Source organism: Erpetoichthys calabaricus, chromosome 2, assembly GCF_900747795.2.
Source record: "Erpetoichthys calabaricus chromosome 2, fErpCal1.3, whole genome shotgun sequence".
Lineage (NCBI taxonomy): Eukaryota > Metazoa > Chordata > Cladistia > Polypteriformes > Polypteridae > Erpetoichthys > Erpetoichthys calabaricus.
Window position 1 is genome coordinate 348,052,211 of NC_041395.2, and position 18,127 is coordinate 348,070,337.

Sequence of the window (18,127 nt, forward strand, 5' to 3'; positions counted from 1 at the left end):
TGATTAAAAGTCCACCATTCCATCTGCCCTGTAGCTCAAACTGGCACACGAGTCTGCAGCTCTGCCATTGGCTCTTCTGTTACTGAGCAGTCATCCAGCCAGCCATCTTCCAAGAAAATGGCTGCAAGTCCAAAGTGACAACAAGAGCTGGCATCAGGGTAAGACACTGGAGTCATAAAAAAACCTGAAGTCACAGAGATAAGAGGTGGCACTCCATTGTGACCGCAGGCTGACCTTCTGAATGGCACCTTGTTGAATGACAGCTGAGGGTCAGCTGGTTGCTGAGTGTCCACATGAGCTGCCGTAGTGGCCTGAAACCTGCTTAATCCAGTTAAGGATCAGGGGTCCATAGCCTGTCCCAGCACAAGAGTGCAGAGCAGGAAACATCACGGACGGGGTGGCATCCCGTCGCAGGACCCACTCACACAGTGCCCATTTGGCATTACCATTAAACTTAACACACAGGTGTTTATGGTTGGTAGAGTAAAAACTACACAGGCACAGGGAGAACATGCAACTGTGCCCACATGACGCCCATGAAATGATTTCCCATTAACACAGCTGGATTGCATGACAGATTTATTTCACTCAATTTGGCAAGGCAGTTGCCCTCTGACTCCAGTAAGTTCATCTTTGATATGCCAACTCCTGCTGTCACCCCCTGCAGGTACCTCTCTGTGCCCAAGGGGTTCAAACGATTGACGGAGAAATCCACTTTGATTTGTTGTCTTTTTGTTCTGTTCATTTTTTATCACACTGCCGCCTTCTTTACTGCCCTCTTGTGGCAGCCTTGGCACTATCCTGTCAGCCTTCTTTTCTAAAAGAAAGTCCTGCAAGGAAAAGTAGAGTTTAGAATTCCATGTCCATCAATGCCATATCCCACCACAATGACCACGCGGAAAAACGAGTAAAAATCTCAGTGGACCACTGGCTGATAATAAAAGATGACTGTGGCGGGCTGTCTGAGTGGGAGTGGGCAGCAGTGCGGACCAGGGCCACCAGGGAGAGGAGGCTGAGGGGCACTGCACTGTGTGAGCTGCTATGGTCACTCTTGTAATGACGATTGGGGAGGCCAGCAGGAGGCAGTGTTGGTGCTTTATTGGACACTTTAAGGGCTGAGGCCCCACTTAGCTCCTACATGACATCCTTCTGCCAGCTGTTGTGTCACCACATAGTGAAAGGCACTATACAGTATATGATAAAGAATGACCATTCCTCCCCTGAGACTGACCACAGTGTCCAGAAAGGCACCAAACCAACCAAAGATTAATGAGAGGCGCCCACACCCTGCACCTCCTCATTTCTTCATTGACAGAGCATAACAGATGGGCACCGGGCACCAAACTCTTTAGAAAATCACAACATTAGAACATTACAGCAAAGACAAAACAAAGCAACGCAAAACAAAAACTTCCTGAAAACAGCAAAGCAGGTCGAGCCAAACGCACTACAAGGTCTCATGCCAAACTGGCATAGTTATCATCGGGCACTACATCTGAAGCAGGTACCCTTGTCTGTATATTGCGGTGTTATCCTGGAAAGCTTTTCTGTTGGCACTGGGGGTGACCGATGCCGCCTGCCACCTAAACACACAAACAGGACAGGGACACGTTGGGGGCAGATGGGCTTGGTGGGGTGGTGGCTCATACCTGCTGGGGTGGGTTACCTTACCTGTGGAAACTGCGTTGTGAAGAGCTTTGGGGCAAAAGGCACCTTATTAGTCACTCATAGCTGGCAAATGTGCACAACGAATTGTGGATGAACCTTTGATGTTATCTGATCTTCAGCCAAACCCCAATGACAGCTGGAGGGAGCTGGAGTGGACACTTAGCTGTCCATCTGTCTGTTCATCCATCGGTCTGTTCACCCATCGTCATCTACACATCTCTGCAACTGTATGTCCAAATACCCATCTATCTCTCCATCCATCCAGTGATCCATCTACCCAAGCATGCATCTGTCCAATCAACAAATCATCCATCCATCCAACTACCCATCCATCCATCTGTCCATCCAACCATCTAATCATGTATGCATCTGCCCATTCAACAACATATCCATTCATCCATCCATCCATCCATCTGTCCATCCTGCCACCTATCTACCTGTGTGTGTGTGTCTGTCCATTCAACAACACAACCATTTATCCATCTCCTCATCTATACCTCAATTGATCTACCCATCTGTCCGTCGAGCCACCCATCAGTCTACTCTTCTAGCCACCATCTACCCATCTATCCATTCATCAGTCTGTCTATCCATTTGGCACTACATCAATACACCCATCTATGCCTCTGTTTATTCCATCCTACCATCCATTCTTCTGTTCATCTCTCCATTAATCTACCTATCTATACATCCATCCATCCATCTCACTGCTCTTTCCATTCAGTTATTTGTCCACCCATTTATTCATTTGCCCATCTGCTCCATTGATCCATCTGTTCATTTATGTATGAATCCAACCATCTGTAGATCCATCCATCCATTCATTTTCTGAAATCACTTTTTCAGTTTCAATGCCAGTCCATCACAGGGCACTCCTAACCTGGGCTCAACCACAAACTTTTGACTGTGGTACATAGTAAGCTGACGTGGACACGGGGAGGACATGCCAACTCCACACAGATCAAGTTAGGCCTGGAATTGAACTTGAGCCCCTGGAACGCTAAGCATTGTGCCACCCCACAGGCGGGCAAATAACCACAAACTACCGGCCTCATTGCACTTGTGTCACAAAGTCATCTCATACACATTGTGCCCATGTGAAAAAGTCAATGCTCCCTAACTGGATCAGTATGTTGTGATCAGTGGGCAGGGTGGACCAGAGGGAGCAAGGGGTGGCACAGGACAGGCAGGCACAGGATGAATGTGTGACCAAAACACAGAGTTTGGCCACCAGGAGGCGCTTCCAAGCCGCTTTAAACAGACAGACAGGCCTGCAGGAGGCTCAGGGGGCCACCAGAAGGCACTGTGGCTTGGTATTACTGAAATGAAGTAACTGAATGGGTGGATGGGAAGAGGGCGTGGAGTCAAGGAGTCGTGATGATTGTCGATGTCTCAATTTTGTATTTTGGGCATCCTTAGCTTAATTTTGGGTTTGTGGCTGTGATGAGAGCGCCCCCTGACTTTGGTCAGCACTCAGAAGTGGACAGACCGAAGCCAACTGCAGGGCTCACTTTACTTGTATGACACACAATGTGCCCCCTTTCGTCTTCAGTATGGTATGATGGGCAGCAGGGTAGACAGGGGAGACAACATTTTGGCACAGGCAACCAGACCAGAACCACTGACTGGCCAGCAGGAGGTGCTGTGTGTTCATTTGATATCAGTAATCTGAAAGGTGACCGTCACTCAGCTTGGCCAAGTGTCCATGTCTTAGCACGCCCCCTGCTGGAGGGGCAGTGTCTTCCAACAGTAGATCGTGGCACACCTGACCAAGACATAACATAAGAATGACTCGGTAAACCAAACTGGAGGTCAGAACCTATCCTGACCCAGAAGGGGCACCAGTTCTTCATAGCACTATACGCCACTTATACACCCACAGGGCCAAGCTGGCATTGTCAAAAAGCCCACATAAAGATCCACAGAAACATGGGGAAAACACACACATGGCACACAACGCCAGGACTGGACATTGGACAAAGCCATTATGTGCCCACCAGGGCCTTCAACCAGAAGAAGGTTGACTGCATTCCTTAAACTCGCACCATAATGAACAATCACCCACAATACTGCCTTAGGGGCAGATGGCATCATATTTTTGAAGGTGTCTGTCACCAGCTGGCATGCTGCGGGAACTATCAGAGAAGAATTAGGATCTGGATGAAGATCTCATAACAGTCAATGGCAGCCTAATGCAGAAAGCCCCAAAGAGGCCCCAGGCCAACATAAGCCCCACTGACGACAGGCCGCATCCCCGACATGAATGACCATGGCCCCCTCATTGATCAAGCCACTAGTGATACGTACACTTCATCTTCATACTCCTTTGGTGGTGACACTGCGATGACCAGGTCAATCCAGTCCTACAGGGATGAGAGATGAGAGAGAAAGTCACTCGGGAGCTGCGATTAGCCGGTCAATGGAAAAACAATCATGTCCTCCATAATGAGCTGCCATCTAATAGAAAAACCTCAGGAGCCGCGCGCCAGCGCCTCGGTGGGGGGGGGTCTCCACCTCTCAGCCTCCCGTCTCAGGAGGTCCTCACATTTTAATCTGCGGAAAATGAGAGCAAGCTGTTTAAAGTCTGGGAATTAAATTATTGATGCGACGTGGAGTGGACCCCAGAGACCACCTGGCAGGAGACACAGAGACGGACAAAGCAAAACAGAGACATGCGAGGGTGGCTCAAATGTGATCCAAGGAGCCAGGCTGGTGGGGAGTGACCCCTCTGTGGTGTGACAAGATGCTTCATGTTAAATTATGGTGGGCACTCACTATACAAATGGAATTGTCTGTGTAAGATGCTATGTAAGATGGCACAATGGTCCAGTGGGCATTGACTCTCCACACATTGACTCTGGTGCCATCTGATGGGTGAAAGGTGTCCTTTTATTGCCCTCTGTGATGCAAGAGTTTCAGTGTAACCTGAAGGTCGCCAGTTCAAGGCAAATTCAGATGGCACATCATTACAACATAGCAGGGCATCGGACTGGGTGGGCCGTGGGGTCATGGGTTCAATCTGTGTGGAAGTTTGTGTGTTCTTATATTCAAGGGGTTCAGGAATCTGATTGGGGACTGGCATTGAAAAGCACTATATCCATCCATCATCCAACCTGCAATATCCTAACTAAAGGGTCACGGGGGTCTGCTGGAGCCAATCCCAGTCAACACAGGGCTCAAGGCAAGAAACAAACCCCGGGAAGGGCGCCAGCCCACCGCAGGGCGCACACACACACACACACACCAAGCACACACTAGGGACAATTTAGGATTGACTGTGGGAGGAAACTGGAGTATCTGGAGTACCCCGAAACTCCACGCAGGGAGGACCCGGGAAGCGAACCCAGGTCTCCTTACTGCGAGGCAGCAGCGCTACCCACTGCGCCACTGTGCCACCCAAGGCACTATATAAGATTGGGAATTTATTATAACATAGCAGCACATTGGACTGGGGGCTGCATGGCATGCCCAGGGTGTACAGGTGTCACTTCTCAACACTTATGTCTGTGTGGAACTTGCATGTTCTCCCATTGTTCATTGGGGGCCAGTAATCTGACTGGCAACTCAGCTTGGCCCTGTGCCCAACATTTTCCTAGTATGTTGAGCATTGGGGGTGTGGCCACATGATGCTGCAGCTGTAATCCCCGCCCCATGAGCTATTTAAGAGCCTCATTGACCAGAAGTGTGCCCCCTGCAGGAGGGGTTGTGTCTTAACACTTGTTATGTCCAGCATATATTACAGACTCTGCATTGGCAAAGCTGCTCTAGACATAACATTCAGAGTCACGGGGTCTCAGCCTACCCATCAATAGGCCCACTCAAGCCCCCCCATATTGTCGTCTATCCTGCTCTTTGTCCTTTGTCCTTACTTGTTTTTAGGATTTTTATCCCATGATGCCCCTTCTAGTACTTCAGATACCCTCCTTGTCATTTTGGTTGAACCAACCAAAAGGGGGCACCAGTGCATGGCAGTGCCCACTCACACACCCACAGGGCCAGGCTGAAACTGTCAATTAGCCAAACTGGTACATTTTTGGTAATATGAGAGGAAAACTTGCAAGGACACGGAGACGCCACACAGACATAACCAGGGGCTCTTAGGAAACGCCCGGCTCTCTTATTTGTTCTTTTTTATATTATTTTGTGAGTTTTGCTATCGATTACGTTTGTGTTTCCCTTTTCAATGAATGATTTGTAAAAGTAATCAGTTACTCTTCATTCTATTGGTCCTTTTTCCTAGTATGTTGAACTCTGGGGGCGGGGCTACCTGACACTGCAGCTATAAGCCCCGCCCCTGTGCTATTTTTTTTTAGTGTTTCTTTTTCACATTTTTTTTGTTTTTAAAGTTAAGATTTCAGGAAATTATTAGGATATTACTTAGGATATTAAGTGCATTGTTCGTTTTTACCTTTTGGGCATAACCTCTCTATTGTTTTCTTCTCGTTTATTTTGAAATGAAACTCCTCACACTTGGCTTTATCACTTGGGCCAGGGGTTTTGCTCGGCTCCTCTCATCCTTTTTATACGTTTGGCTCCTAGTTGCCCACTTCTTGCGTCTGGAAAGTGAAGCCAGCAGTCGGCCGTCCCCATCACTAACACCTCAAGAAATGAGCTCCATACAGACTTGTGGTCAGAAGACAGTGGGGGCCACAAGCCTCCATTTAAAGGAGGTCGGGGGGGAGGGGCACAACCCCTTGGTGCAGTAAAGAAGAAGATGAAACAAGGCCAATGCAAGTGAACTGCTTACCCCACCGCTGTTCCAGGCCCTCGTCAGTGTCGTCTGGGCCTCCTCCAGGGTGGCGTCGGTGAGGATCTTCCCGTTGACGGCCAAAATCTCGTCTCCTTTCACAATTCCTCCTGGAGATCAAAGGCAGGAGAGGCGTGAGGCTTGATGAGAGTCACATGAGGACCATGATGGCTCTTAGCTGAGCTCCTGTTGACCCCACTGGCAGCTGAAGGTCAACTCTAAGCCAGTGGGCTGAGAATAAGGATGAGGATGAGGATGGTGAGACCCACCCCTTGTCCCCCCTTATCTCTCCTCTGTAGCCCTTGTATTGACTGCTCTGTCTGTGAGCAGGATGGCAGGGTGGTCTGGGTGAAGTCTTTAGACTCTCAGCCTGGGTTGAACTATAAAACGGCAGTAACTCCTCCAGACCTGCAGGAGGCTGCAGGGTCTCAGGTCCCCCAGAGGCTCTTGGGAAGTGTAGTTTCTGCTGAAGTCTCTGATGAGTTTGACTGGTCTGAATGGAATGGCCATTGGAATTACTCGAGGGCCTAGGCGTGTAAAGAATGGTGAGGAGGAGGAGGAAGACGAAGAAGTGGCCAGCGTATTAATGTCAAAGAAGGCTGTGAGGTGTAATGAGGCTGCTTGTGCCCCCTGAAGTGTGTCGAGGAGGTCTAAAGGGCCCAGTTTGCCCTTCTCTCTACTGTTCACTTAAACTGCTTCCTAAGCCAACTTGTGTCATTTTGTGTATGGAGGGGGGGTCTGCTCCAGAGCCCCCCCTCCCCCCATCTTGTTACACTTGTCACTGGTGGTCATTCTTTAACTGAATTAGGCTTTATTTAATATAGCGACTTTCACTGTTCTGTAATCACCTACAGTGCATTAGGTGGCACAGCACCAGAGGGAGGTGAGCCCGAAATCAAGTGGCGCCACCTCCAGGTTTGGCTCAGCCTTGAACCTGCTGCTACCTGAATCAGGCTGACCAGGAGAACAGATGGACAAAGGTGAGATCTGGATGTTGGCAGCCCACCTGGTGAGGCGTAACTTAAAGGAGCCTGAAATGACCAGCAGGTTGGCCATCTTTAATCTGACGGGGCATCTAAAAAAAAGAACATGGGCATCTCATCTCATGGTAAAGGTGCTATATAAATAAAATGTATTATTATTATTATTATTATCCATCCATCCATCCATTTTCCAACCCGCTGAATCCGAACACAGGGTCACAGGGGTCTGCTGGAGCCAATCCCAGCCAACACAGGGCACAAGGCAGGAACCAATCCCGGACAGAGTGCCAACGCACCGCAGTATTATTATTATTATTATTATTATTATTATTATTATATCCATCTGCTCTCATGGTCAGAGGGTACAAGCTAGAGACCCAACTTGGAGGTGGTGCCACTTTATTACGGGCTCACCTGCACACAGTGAGCTGCTGCCTTATGGACTGTCTGTGATCACAAGACTGTGAAAGTCACTATATTAAGTAAAGACCACCAGTGATCGGTGCAACAAGATGGGGGTGCCCTAGAGAGACCCCCCCCCCCATACCCAGAATGACACAAGATGGCTTTGTATTTTGTTTATTTGAGGCCTTTTGAACCCTCTAAGTACACAAATGGGGGCACAAGTGGGCACTTTGCACCTCACAGTCTTCTTTCATTTACTACGCTGGCAACCTCTTCTTCTTTATAATAATAATAATAATAATAATAATAATAATAATAATAATACATTTTATTTATATAGCGCCTTTCCCATGCTTTATCATCCTCTTCCTCACCTTTCCTATTGATTCCAACTCCAAGTTCATCCTTTACAGGCCAAGGCCCGCGGGTGATTCTGTTGGCATGCCATTTAGACCAGTTGAAGTCCTTTGAGACTCCAGTAGAAACTACACTTCCCAAGAGCCTCTAGGGGAGACCTGAGATCCTACAGTAGAGCACTGCTGCTGCCATCTACTGGTCTGGGGGAGTTACTGCTCTACAGTGAAGTGCCACCTTATGTGCCAGTAATGGGGTGGGGGGCTCACATAGTAGTCTTGGCATCAGCAGATTATTGAGTCTGTCTAGACAGTTGTAAAAATAAATAAATACATTTAAAGAAAGGAAGAAATGAGTGAAATTGTAAGGAATCTCAGGCAGGTTAAAGATGCCAATGAGTGCCCATCTCCATCAGTCTGCCCTTAGAGGGCCATCCATCAGTCATGATGTATATAACGCCTTTCACGGAGTATCTAATTAATTGGAGTCTATGTGGGGGACGGATCAACAAAACAAGGACTCAAAGAATTGAGCTTAATAAGTCAGAGTGCCAGGCATCCCACACAGGGTTGGTTGATGCCCTGCACTCAATGCCTGTCAGTGGATTGAGCAGATCAAGAAGGTGGATGGTCGTGTAGACTGGATTAACAACTTTGTCTGCTTCCCTATATCCCTTGTGACTGAGGGCACCCTCATGTCCCTGATGAAAGGCGCTATATCAGATAAAGCAAGTCCACACTTGATACACCAAGTCTGAAATCTGAAGTCTTCTTAGGACCCATCCCTGGAATGACATTTAACCCCAAAAAAGACAGACAGAACCCCCCCCCCCATTACCCCCACTTAGACTAAAAGGCAGTGGTGTGCCCGTCCCAGCCGCCCAACTGACTCACCATGCTTGTCCGCTGAGCCGTCCTCATAGATGGCAGAGACGACGATTCTTCCAAGAGGGGAGTTGATGCCCCCCTCCACTGCCAGATCCAGTGGGCCTTCCTAGAGGAATGGAAACAGTGGCAGCACATGTCATACAGGGCAGTGTGGCCCCCTAGTGGGTAAGGGGTGGTACTGTAAATCATAAACTCAATCTGCCCATTGACTCCATTAACAAAACAGAGGGCTCAACTGGCACCCGTGTCTGCCACATCCACACTGGCAGACCACCCAAGTCAGCACTTCTGGTGAGAGAGAAGATCCACTGACTTGGGCCAAGGAGAACAAATATGGAGGACAGATGTAAAGCCACATGCCACCAGAGGGGACACCCTTACATTTAATCAATGCACTCTTTGGGGTGTCACCCAAATTAATTGGATTTAAATGGACAGGTCACCCCTCAAGCATTGAGGCCTCATCCAGCACTATGCTGTTCTGTACAATGTAGCACCCTCTACTGGACAGGAAGCCTGGAGTCACCCAGCACAGCGCCCCCTGTGGTTCTTTTCTCAACTTCTGGTTCATTTCGTACACCATGCTGTTGTGATTGGCATCCTTTAATGCCAGAGCTGAGGTTCACCGACTCCTTTGGGTTGCCAGGCCTTCCTGATTTCTGATCGTTGATATCAGTCAATTTTCAGCCACAGATGGTCTCATGCGTCCTGAGAGGAGCTGTCATAGGGCCAGAGATGATGAAGGGTGGCACAGTTGGCCTCACTGACACTGCCAGTACCCATCACACAAGTGGAAAGAAAAGGGTTAATGACAATATGAGGGCCCAATGCCCACATGGTGGCACTCTGCCATGTCAATATTGTGGCAGACATCGGTAATTACCCTCTTGATCCTCAGGAGACGCACGTCTTTGCCAGCAATCTGCTCGGGTACAAACTGCAAAATTAAAAAAAAATAAATAAATAAAAAAGAGGAATTATTTTAAACACAAACACCATAAGGAAGCAAATTGAGTTCTTCCTTAATATAGCGCCTTTCACGGCTTTAAATTCTTTTAGAAGGGATGTTGGGTCAGAGCCCACCCTTACAAGTTCATTGAGCAGCTGTTGAGCAGCGCCTGGATGACTGCGGCCATTGAGACCGTGCCAGGCGTCGCCATGAGGTGGCACTGTAAATCAAATTCTTTGCTACTTTGGGAATAGCAAACAGATGGCACAGTCGGGTATGACTTGGCTCACAATTCTCTTGTGTCTGCCACAGAGCCCAGTGCCAAGGCCTGCCAAGTGGCATGTGGAGTGAAATGAAGGTGCACAATGTTTGTAGGACAACCATGGGGGTCCTTCAGTGACTGCCCACTATTTGCTCTTCATTGTCTTCATAATTAGACAGGGGCTTCCATTATGAGACAGCTGGCAGAGGGCATGTTATGAAAAATATTGAACGAAACCTGACCGTGGTGAACAGCACCCACAGCAACCTGTTAAACACAGATTTGCCACTACTGGAGACAGCAGTGTGCCAACAGTGTGGGGGGCTGAAAGCCGTGTGCCAGCAGTGCCAGTCTTTCAACTTGTGTTTATGCCTAGTAGACCACCTCTGGTGTCTCCCATCTGTTGGGGGTATTTAGCAATGGCTGACATACTTGCACATAACTTGCAGTTCCATAGTCCCTGGCTGTGATATCATAACATTATGCTTGGCATGTTCTCCCTATGCCCGTGTAATTTGTCCTCCCACTTCCCAGTTCAGTACTGACAATCAATTGACCCTTTGTGGGTGAGAGCAGCTTGCAGAGGGAGCTCCCCATATTCTGCCAGCACAGGGATGGCACTTGATTAAGAAGGTCAGATACCCAGAGGAGACAGAAAGAGGTGTGGGCAAAGGCAGGCAGAGGTGTGGCTACCAGTGGGCTGACCACGACTATGTGTGGATATGGGCGTGGCTATGGGTGGGCAGTGAAATGGATGGTTAGAGGCTGGGCTAAGAGTTGATGGGGCGTGGCTAAGGAGGGGAGTGGCCATAGGGAAGGGGCGGACAGAGCTGCAGACAGAGGCTGGGTCACGGGTGGATAGGGCATGACTGAAGGTTGATAGGGCGTGGCTACGGGTGGGAAGGGGCGTGACCAATGGTATACAGTGCTGTGGATGGATGAATGTGGCATGGCCAGGGTGGGCAAAGCATGGCTATGGCTACGGGTGGATGGGGGATCTCAAAAGGTACATCTTCTCACCCAATGAAAACTTGGGTAGAAATTAATAATTTTATCTTTCATTTACTTGCCCTCCCAAATGACACCCTAGTCATGGCACTGATGCCACAGATGGTTGCAAAGAGCAGAGATGTACCACCTAGCAGGGAGGACAGAGTGGTCATGAGCCTGAGTGACCCCCCTGGTGGTGCGAGGCCAGATGAATTAAAACGTTAGGTTTGTGGGTACCACCTGTGTGTTGGCTTTGGGACTACAGAGTGGCACAGATCCTGACGACCTTTCAATGCCAGGCTTACTCTACCAAGGGTGCAGGGAGGCCTGGTGAGGGCTGTGGCCCAAAGCAGGTGACCCTGATGTTTCCATTTACACCTGGAGTATTGACATTTATATAACACTGCTGTGCTTAAAAGGTGCTATAAAAAGATTGTCTACTGAGCACAAAGGTCCAATGACCCCTCGGTGGTCTGTCAAGGCCTGGCATTTTGTCCAATAACCACTCATCTCATTGACATTGCCACTCACCTCGGCCTCGAGATCGAGACTAACTCAACAGGACGAGAGTCAGCCAGGCAGCTGAGGGGACAACCAAAGAGAATCAGAAGAGCTGAGGGTAACAAGAGGGGTTGATGGAAGCCCCCCGATTGGCCACCAGACCAAAAGGACTTCTCGTTTAGCTGCCAGTGCCCTCAATTTAAGTCCACCCTGATTGAACACCTCAGCGGGAACACTGGGACATGTCGTGTAGTGAAGAGACTGACCTGGTGGTCTCAAATGAAGAAATTCTCACTCGTGAGGGTCCATAGCTGACTCTGAGGTCACTGCCATTCTGGGCGAGCCAGCTGGACACCAGAGAAGTTCACCTCAACACCCAGGAAGGTGCAGAAGGACATTAAACTATGGCACACTGGGCACATATAGTGCCCTGCTGGAGCAGCCACACAGCTGAGTGAAAGTTAGCTGGACCTACCATGGAGTAGGGGTCAAAATCCTCAACGTATTTCTTGAACCCCTGCAAAAAAATATAAGAAAGAGGAGAGGAGTGAGTGACCGAAGACAACAAAAAAGACCACCACACACACACACACACACACACACGAGGGACACTCCAAAACATGCCAACTGGAGAAATGTTTAATTTGACAACCAAAACCAGTGTAGGGTCTGCATGTGTCACCTGTGTCACAAGGCTGCCATCGGGATGGCATTGGCACTGATCTGCTGGGCCCTGGCACTGCTCACTTAAGGTCTTGGACCTCTGCTGCTGGTGTGGCTCGACTGTTAAGGCGGTGGACCTCACACCCCAAGGATGACCCTGAGCCGGACACTTAGCCTGCTACACACAAACAGCTGGAATGTGGATTCATTTTTGTGTATGGTGTTCACTTAAGAAAGGCGCTATATAAAATAAAAATGGCTTGTTTGTAAAAGGTAACCAAGATTGTGGGCAGACCTCTGCCATGGCACTAGTGTCCAGAAGAGGGCAGCCTTTACCAATCCGGATAAAGAAAGGAACATCACAACCAAAGTAGCCCCGGTGTTCACTGAAGAAAGGCACTATATTAAATAAAAAGGGTTTGTTTTTTAAGAGGATACAAGGCCACACCTCCCTGTCTTTCCTCTAGTGTCCAGAAGAGGGCAGGCTTTACTGATCCTGAAGGAAATCCAACAAGAATGTCACACCAGAGCAACATTAAAAGGCGCTACATGGAGCAAAAGAAAAGTCACAAGCAAAGGCAGAACATCACCAGCACATCACCTCCCTGCTAGATCCTCCACATAGGCAGGCCTAGCGGCTGAGGCCCTGGACCCTCAACTGTAAGGCTGCTGGTTCAACTCCCGAGTGAGTGATACACCCTGCCTGTAAAGAAAGGCGCTATATACAATAAAAGTGGCTTGTTTGTAAAAGGACACGGAGATTGAGGGCAGACAGACGCCGTGGGACACAAGGCCAAACCTCTGTCATGGCACTAGTGTCCAGAAGAGGGCAGCCTTTACTGATCTGGATAAAGAGTGTCACTGTTAAAGGCGCTATATGGAGTTTGGAAACAAGTGAAGCAAAAAGAAATGTCACAAGCAAAGTCAGACCTTCACCAGTGCGTCACCTCCCTGCCAGACCCTCCACACAGGCAGGCCTGGCGGCTGAGGCCCTGTACCCTCAAGGGTAAAGCTGATTAACTCCAGAGTGAGTGACATACCCTGTCTGTGGCGCTATATAAAATAAGACACGCCCCTGATGGTGGCCTCTGCCACCTTGTGGTCACCATCCAGTGGAGCTGTGAGTGGCTCAACTGCTAAACCAAGGAAGACAATGACATTCAGGTGCCAGTCCTAGTGTGCCAGGCTCCATCCCAGTAAATCGGATAGTTGGCCTAATGACTCTGGTATGGCAGTGTCACTGATCAAACCAGGCTGGAGGTGTTTGGTGCTACAGTTACTACAATGATGGGCAAGGATGGCAAATAGAAATGATAAGGTAACCACACATCAAGATGGGATGCAGGGACGGCAAAATCCTGCTGGGCATCTGACCTCCGCCTCCAGGGCCTGGAAAGGCCTGCCTGTCACCTTTAAAGGGCATCAGAAGTAGAGGAGAGAAGTCAACTGAGCACCATGACACTTGCAGGTGTCTCTGCATTGGCCATCTGTCCCACTCCAAAAAGGTGACAGGATGGAAGGACCACCTTCAGTCCATACAAGTGTGGGCTGATTCTGCCTGTAACGCTGCCCCCTGGTGTCCATACTTGTAACACTTCAGTGAAGAACGCCTGCCTTTGCTTTGTGTGACGGCCAGCAGTCGAGGGTTTGCTTCTGGGCTTGGGCTTCATGTACCCACCAGAGTGAACGTGACAACCCTGGAGCTTCACGAGTGACTGGCACAGGCATCTGTTGAGTCGAAGGTCCCCTTGCCTTAGTGGCCACCCAATCTTGAGGTCAGATGAGTGACCCCCCAACCAGATGTCCTACTTGAGACACGTCTCGTTTCTCCAGGTGGCCCTCAAAGGTCAAAGGTGAGGCAGAGAGAAGGCCCGAGAGGAGCAACGGCATCAGACAGAGGAGGAGGGAAAGAAAAGATGGCACACAGCTGGGTGGGGCAAGTCGGCGGGCACAAGTTACGTGTTTGTTGCTGGACTGAAATGAAGAATTGTACACCACCATTCTCTTGAGCATCTCCGGGGGCTGCAAAGACAAGACGGGCAGACATTAATAAGGGGTCACTCATGAAGGACCTGGCGCTTGACACGAATGTCACTGAGGGGAGTGAGAAGTCGATGACAATGACGCCGACTCTGAAGGCTCTCGGACGGGCAAACACGAGTTGTGGGGCCGCACATGGGAGGTCTGTGTGCCCACCAAACGGACCCCCCAGTCAAACGCGGCTGGTTGAGAAACCAAATGACAGAAAGCACAAGAACACCACAAGCGGTGTCACCTCAAGCAGCCGTGGGGGGATTAGGGGGGGTTCGTACCTGTGGCTTTTACCTGTTTATTAGACAAGCCACCCCAATGGCCAGTGGGGTGAGCTGGCCCTCCCTCATCCCCTTCTGCCATTTACAGAGTTGCTTTGCAGTGCCTTGTGGTTGTTACCTGTCTTGTTCTGTCACCTGAAGTGACAACTGGCTGACACAGTCACTGTTTTAGAAAAAAGGACTTAAAAAAAATCAAAAATCAAAAATCAAATGGAAGGATAAAAATGTATACAAAAATTATAAACAAACAATTCTTACAACATGTGACAAGTCACCATTCTCTGGTGCCAGCGTTAGTGACAGACAGAAAGGCAGACATTGTAAAGGCGCTATATAATACATAGGAGGTTCACAGGACCCTTACTGCCTGACACATGCTGGTCAACTGCTTTAGTGACCACAAACAGAGCCACCAGGGGGCAGACTGCTGTCAAGGTGCAGTCTTGTGCTGTAACCTCAGTGGCCACTAGGGGGCGCACTGCTATTAAGGGGCAGCTGGAGTGCTTTAGAGATTTGTAGGGACAGCGCAGTTACATGTAGAGAGTGCTAATCAACACCCAACAAGTCACCACTCTCCAGTGCCAGGGTTAGTGATAGACAGACAGATGTTAAAGGCGCTATATAATAGATGTGCAGGACCCTTATGATCTTACCTGTGCTAGTCAGCTGCTTTAGAGACCATACACAGAGCCACCAGGGGGCAGATTGTCATCAAGGTTCAGTCATGTGCTGTAACTACAGCTGATAACCTTGGCCTCTAGGGGGCGCACTTGTGCTTTATAGATGTGCGGGCTCAGTAGAGTTATGTGTAGGGAGGCCTTTGAAATTCTTACTTGAATGTGCTGCTTCAGAGACCTTAAAGGTAGCCACTGGGGGGCACACTGCTGTCATGGTGCGGTCAAGTGCTTTAACTACAGCAGATACCCTCGCCCATTAGAGGGCACACTGCCATTGAGGGGCAGCCTTGTACTTTATAAAGTCATGACATCGTTGCACTGTGCCCAGTCCTGATGTGTAGAGGAATTTGCACTTGAATGGCCAAATAACTGGAACACGTCACCACTCTCTGGTGCCAGGATTAGTGATGGACAAACGTTAAAGGCGCTATATACTGTAGCAGACAGGAGTTTTACAGGGGCCTTATTGTCTGATGTGTATGAATCAGCTGCTTTAGAGACCAGAATTGTAGCCACTAGGGGGCACCCTGCCAGCGCGGTCCCATCTTGTGCTGTCATTCACAGTTGGGGTTAACATGGAGCATTAAAAAAAACTAAAAAGGCAAAAAAGAAACAAAACTCCCTGCATGGAGTCTGCATGTTCTCCCCGTGTCTGGGTGGGTTTCCTCCCACAGTCCAAAGACATGCAGGTTAGGTGCATTGGCAATTCTAAATTGTCGCTAGTGTGTACTTGGTGTGTGTGTGCCCTGTGGTGGGCTGGCACCCTGCCCGGGGTTTGTTTCCTGCCTCGTGCCCTGTGTTGGCTGAGATTGGCTCCAGCAGACCCCCGTGACCCTGTAGTTAGGATATAGCGGGTTGGATAATGGATGGATGGATAAACAGTCCCACAGGTACAAATTCACACAATTGGCAGCCAATCAGATAAATGCCTGATCGGGTGCCCGACACACCCCCCTCACATACGCGCACGTCCGCAGACCACCAAATACACACACACAGGGGTCCTGTGATGTCAATGATCAAAGCCCCTTAATCTTAACACGCTTGGCAGTGCAGGCTTTTCAAGACGCCCTTCCAGGGGGTTCAATAAGCTGGCATTTTGCCCACAGAGCCGAGTTTGGTAAATAAACCAATGGATTACGAGAGAGGAACCCGGCTGTTTGTGGCACGTCATAATATTATTTCCTGGGGAAAAAAAAAGTTTCTGCCCAATGAAAGAAGACCACGAGGTGCCCGAGTGGCATTTATTGCTCCGTTTAGTACCCGTGAAAGTCTGCAGTGTGAAGCGCAAACCAGCTGACTGGAAATTGAAACAAAGTAACGGATCAGACCCTCATTCAGAAACAAAGCAAATGGACTGTGTGTGAAATTTACTTGAAATCTTCTTCAGCTTTCCTCCTCAGTTGCTCTCCTCTGGACTTTCTCGAGTGCTGCCATGTCTTTTTGTGCTATGGAGACCAAAACTGAACTCAGGTGTGGCCTCACTAGTAGTGTGTCATGTAGATTAAAGACAATCTCCTTTGACTGGTGCTGCACACATAGGGGGCGCTACATCACCTAACATCCTATTAAGCCTTCTTCACCACATGCTAGGGGCGCTATATAATATTCTATTAGCCTTCTCAGTCACTTCTGTCCTGCAGTCAGCCTGGTTGTTCTCCTCTTGGACTTTCTCTAGTCTTTTTTTATAATATGGAGACCAAAACTGGACACAGTACTCCATGTGAGGCCTCATCAGAATGTCATATGAATGAAAGATAAACCCAGTTTGAGTAGTACTGCACACATAGAGGGCGCTACATCACCTAACATTCTATTAGCCTTCTTAACCACTTTTGTCCACCTCAGTCCCTTCTCCTATTAAACTCTATTTGGTTCACCCTCTTCAGTCTTTCCTCCTCATTTGTTCTCCTTGGTCCTCCATCCACTTAGCTATTCTTCTCTGGACTTTCTCGAGTGCTGCTGTGTCTTTTTTGTACTACGGAGACCAAAACTGCACACAATAGTCCTGGAGAAGGCTCTCTGTTGAGTTGTATATTAACGAATAACCTCCATCGACTCTTATTGCCCATGGCAAAGGCGCTATATAACTTAATATCCTATTAGCCTTCTTATTTTCTTCTTCTTCAGTTTCCTTTTGGTTCAACTCCTTCTCAGTTGCTCTCCATGGTCCTGAACCAGCCTGGTCGCACTCCTCTGGACTTTCTCCAGTTATGCCCAGTTGCTTTTGTAATATGGAGACCAAGACTGCATCAAGCACTCCAGGTGACACTTGACTAGTGTGTCATAAAGTTTGAGGATAACCTCCATGGACTTGTATTGCACATTTAAGGGGGGCTATATAACGTAACACCCTATTAGCCTTATTAATCATTTCTGTCCCCTTGGTTCACCTCCTCTATTCTTTCCTTCTCAGTTGCTCTCCATGGTCCTGAATCAGGCTACTTGTTCTCCTCTGGACTTTCTCGGGTGCTGTTGTGTCTTTTTGTGCTATGGAGACCAAAACTGAACTCAGGTGAGGCCACACTATTGTGTGTCATGTAGATTAAAGACAATCTCCTTCGACTGGTACTGCACACATAGGGGGTGCTACATCACCTAACATCCTATTAAGCCTTCTTCACCACATGCTAGGGGCGCTATATAACATTCTATTAGCCTTCTTAATCGGTTCTGTCCTGCAGTCAACCTGGTTGTTCTCCTCTTGGACTTTCTCTAGTCTTTTTTTA

At 48.8% G+C, this 18,127-nt stretch overlaps 1 protein-coding gene across 1 annotated transcript in view; it reads right to left on the reverse strand.

Moving 5' to 3' along the window:
• Window positions 1–562: 562 nt before the first annotated feature.
• ush1c (Usher syndrome 1C) overlaps window positions 563–18,127 on the reverse strand; it is a 170,714-nt gene continuing 153,149 nt past the window's right edge. The window contains exons 16-21 of the mRNA XM_028796119.2: window positions 12,222–12,263; window positions 9,928–9,981; window positions 9,051–9,150; window positions 6,416–6,525; window positions 3,976–4,031; window positions 563–830 (exon numbers count right to left, since the gene is read on the reverse strand). Coding sequence (XP_028651952.1) covers window positions 818–830; window positions 3,976–4,031; window positions 6,416–6,525; window positions 9,051–9,150; window positions 9,928–9,981; window positions 12,222–12,263 — 375 coding nt within the window. The 3' untranslated portion in view covers window positions 563–817. The remainder of the gene's footprint in view (window positions 831–3,975; window positions 4,032–6,415; window positions 6,526–9,050; window positions 9,151–9,927; window positions 9,982–12,221; window positions 12,264–18,127) is intronic.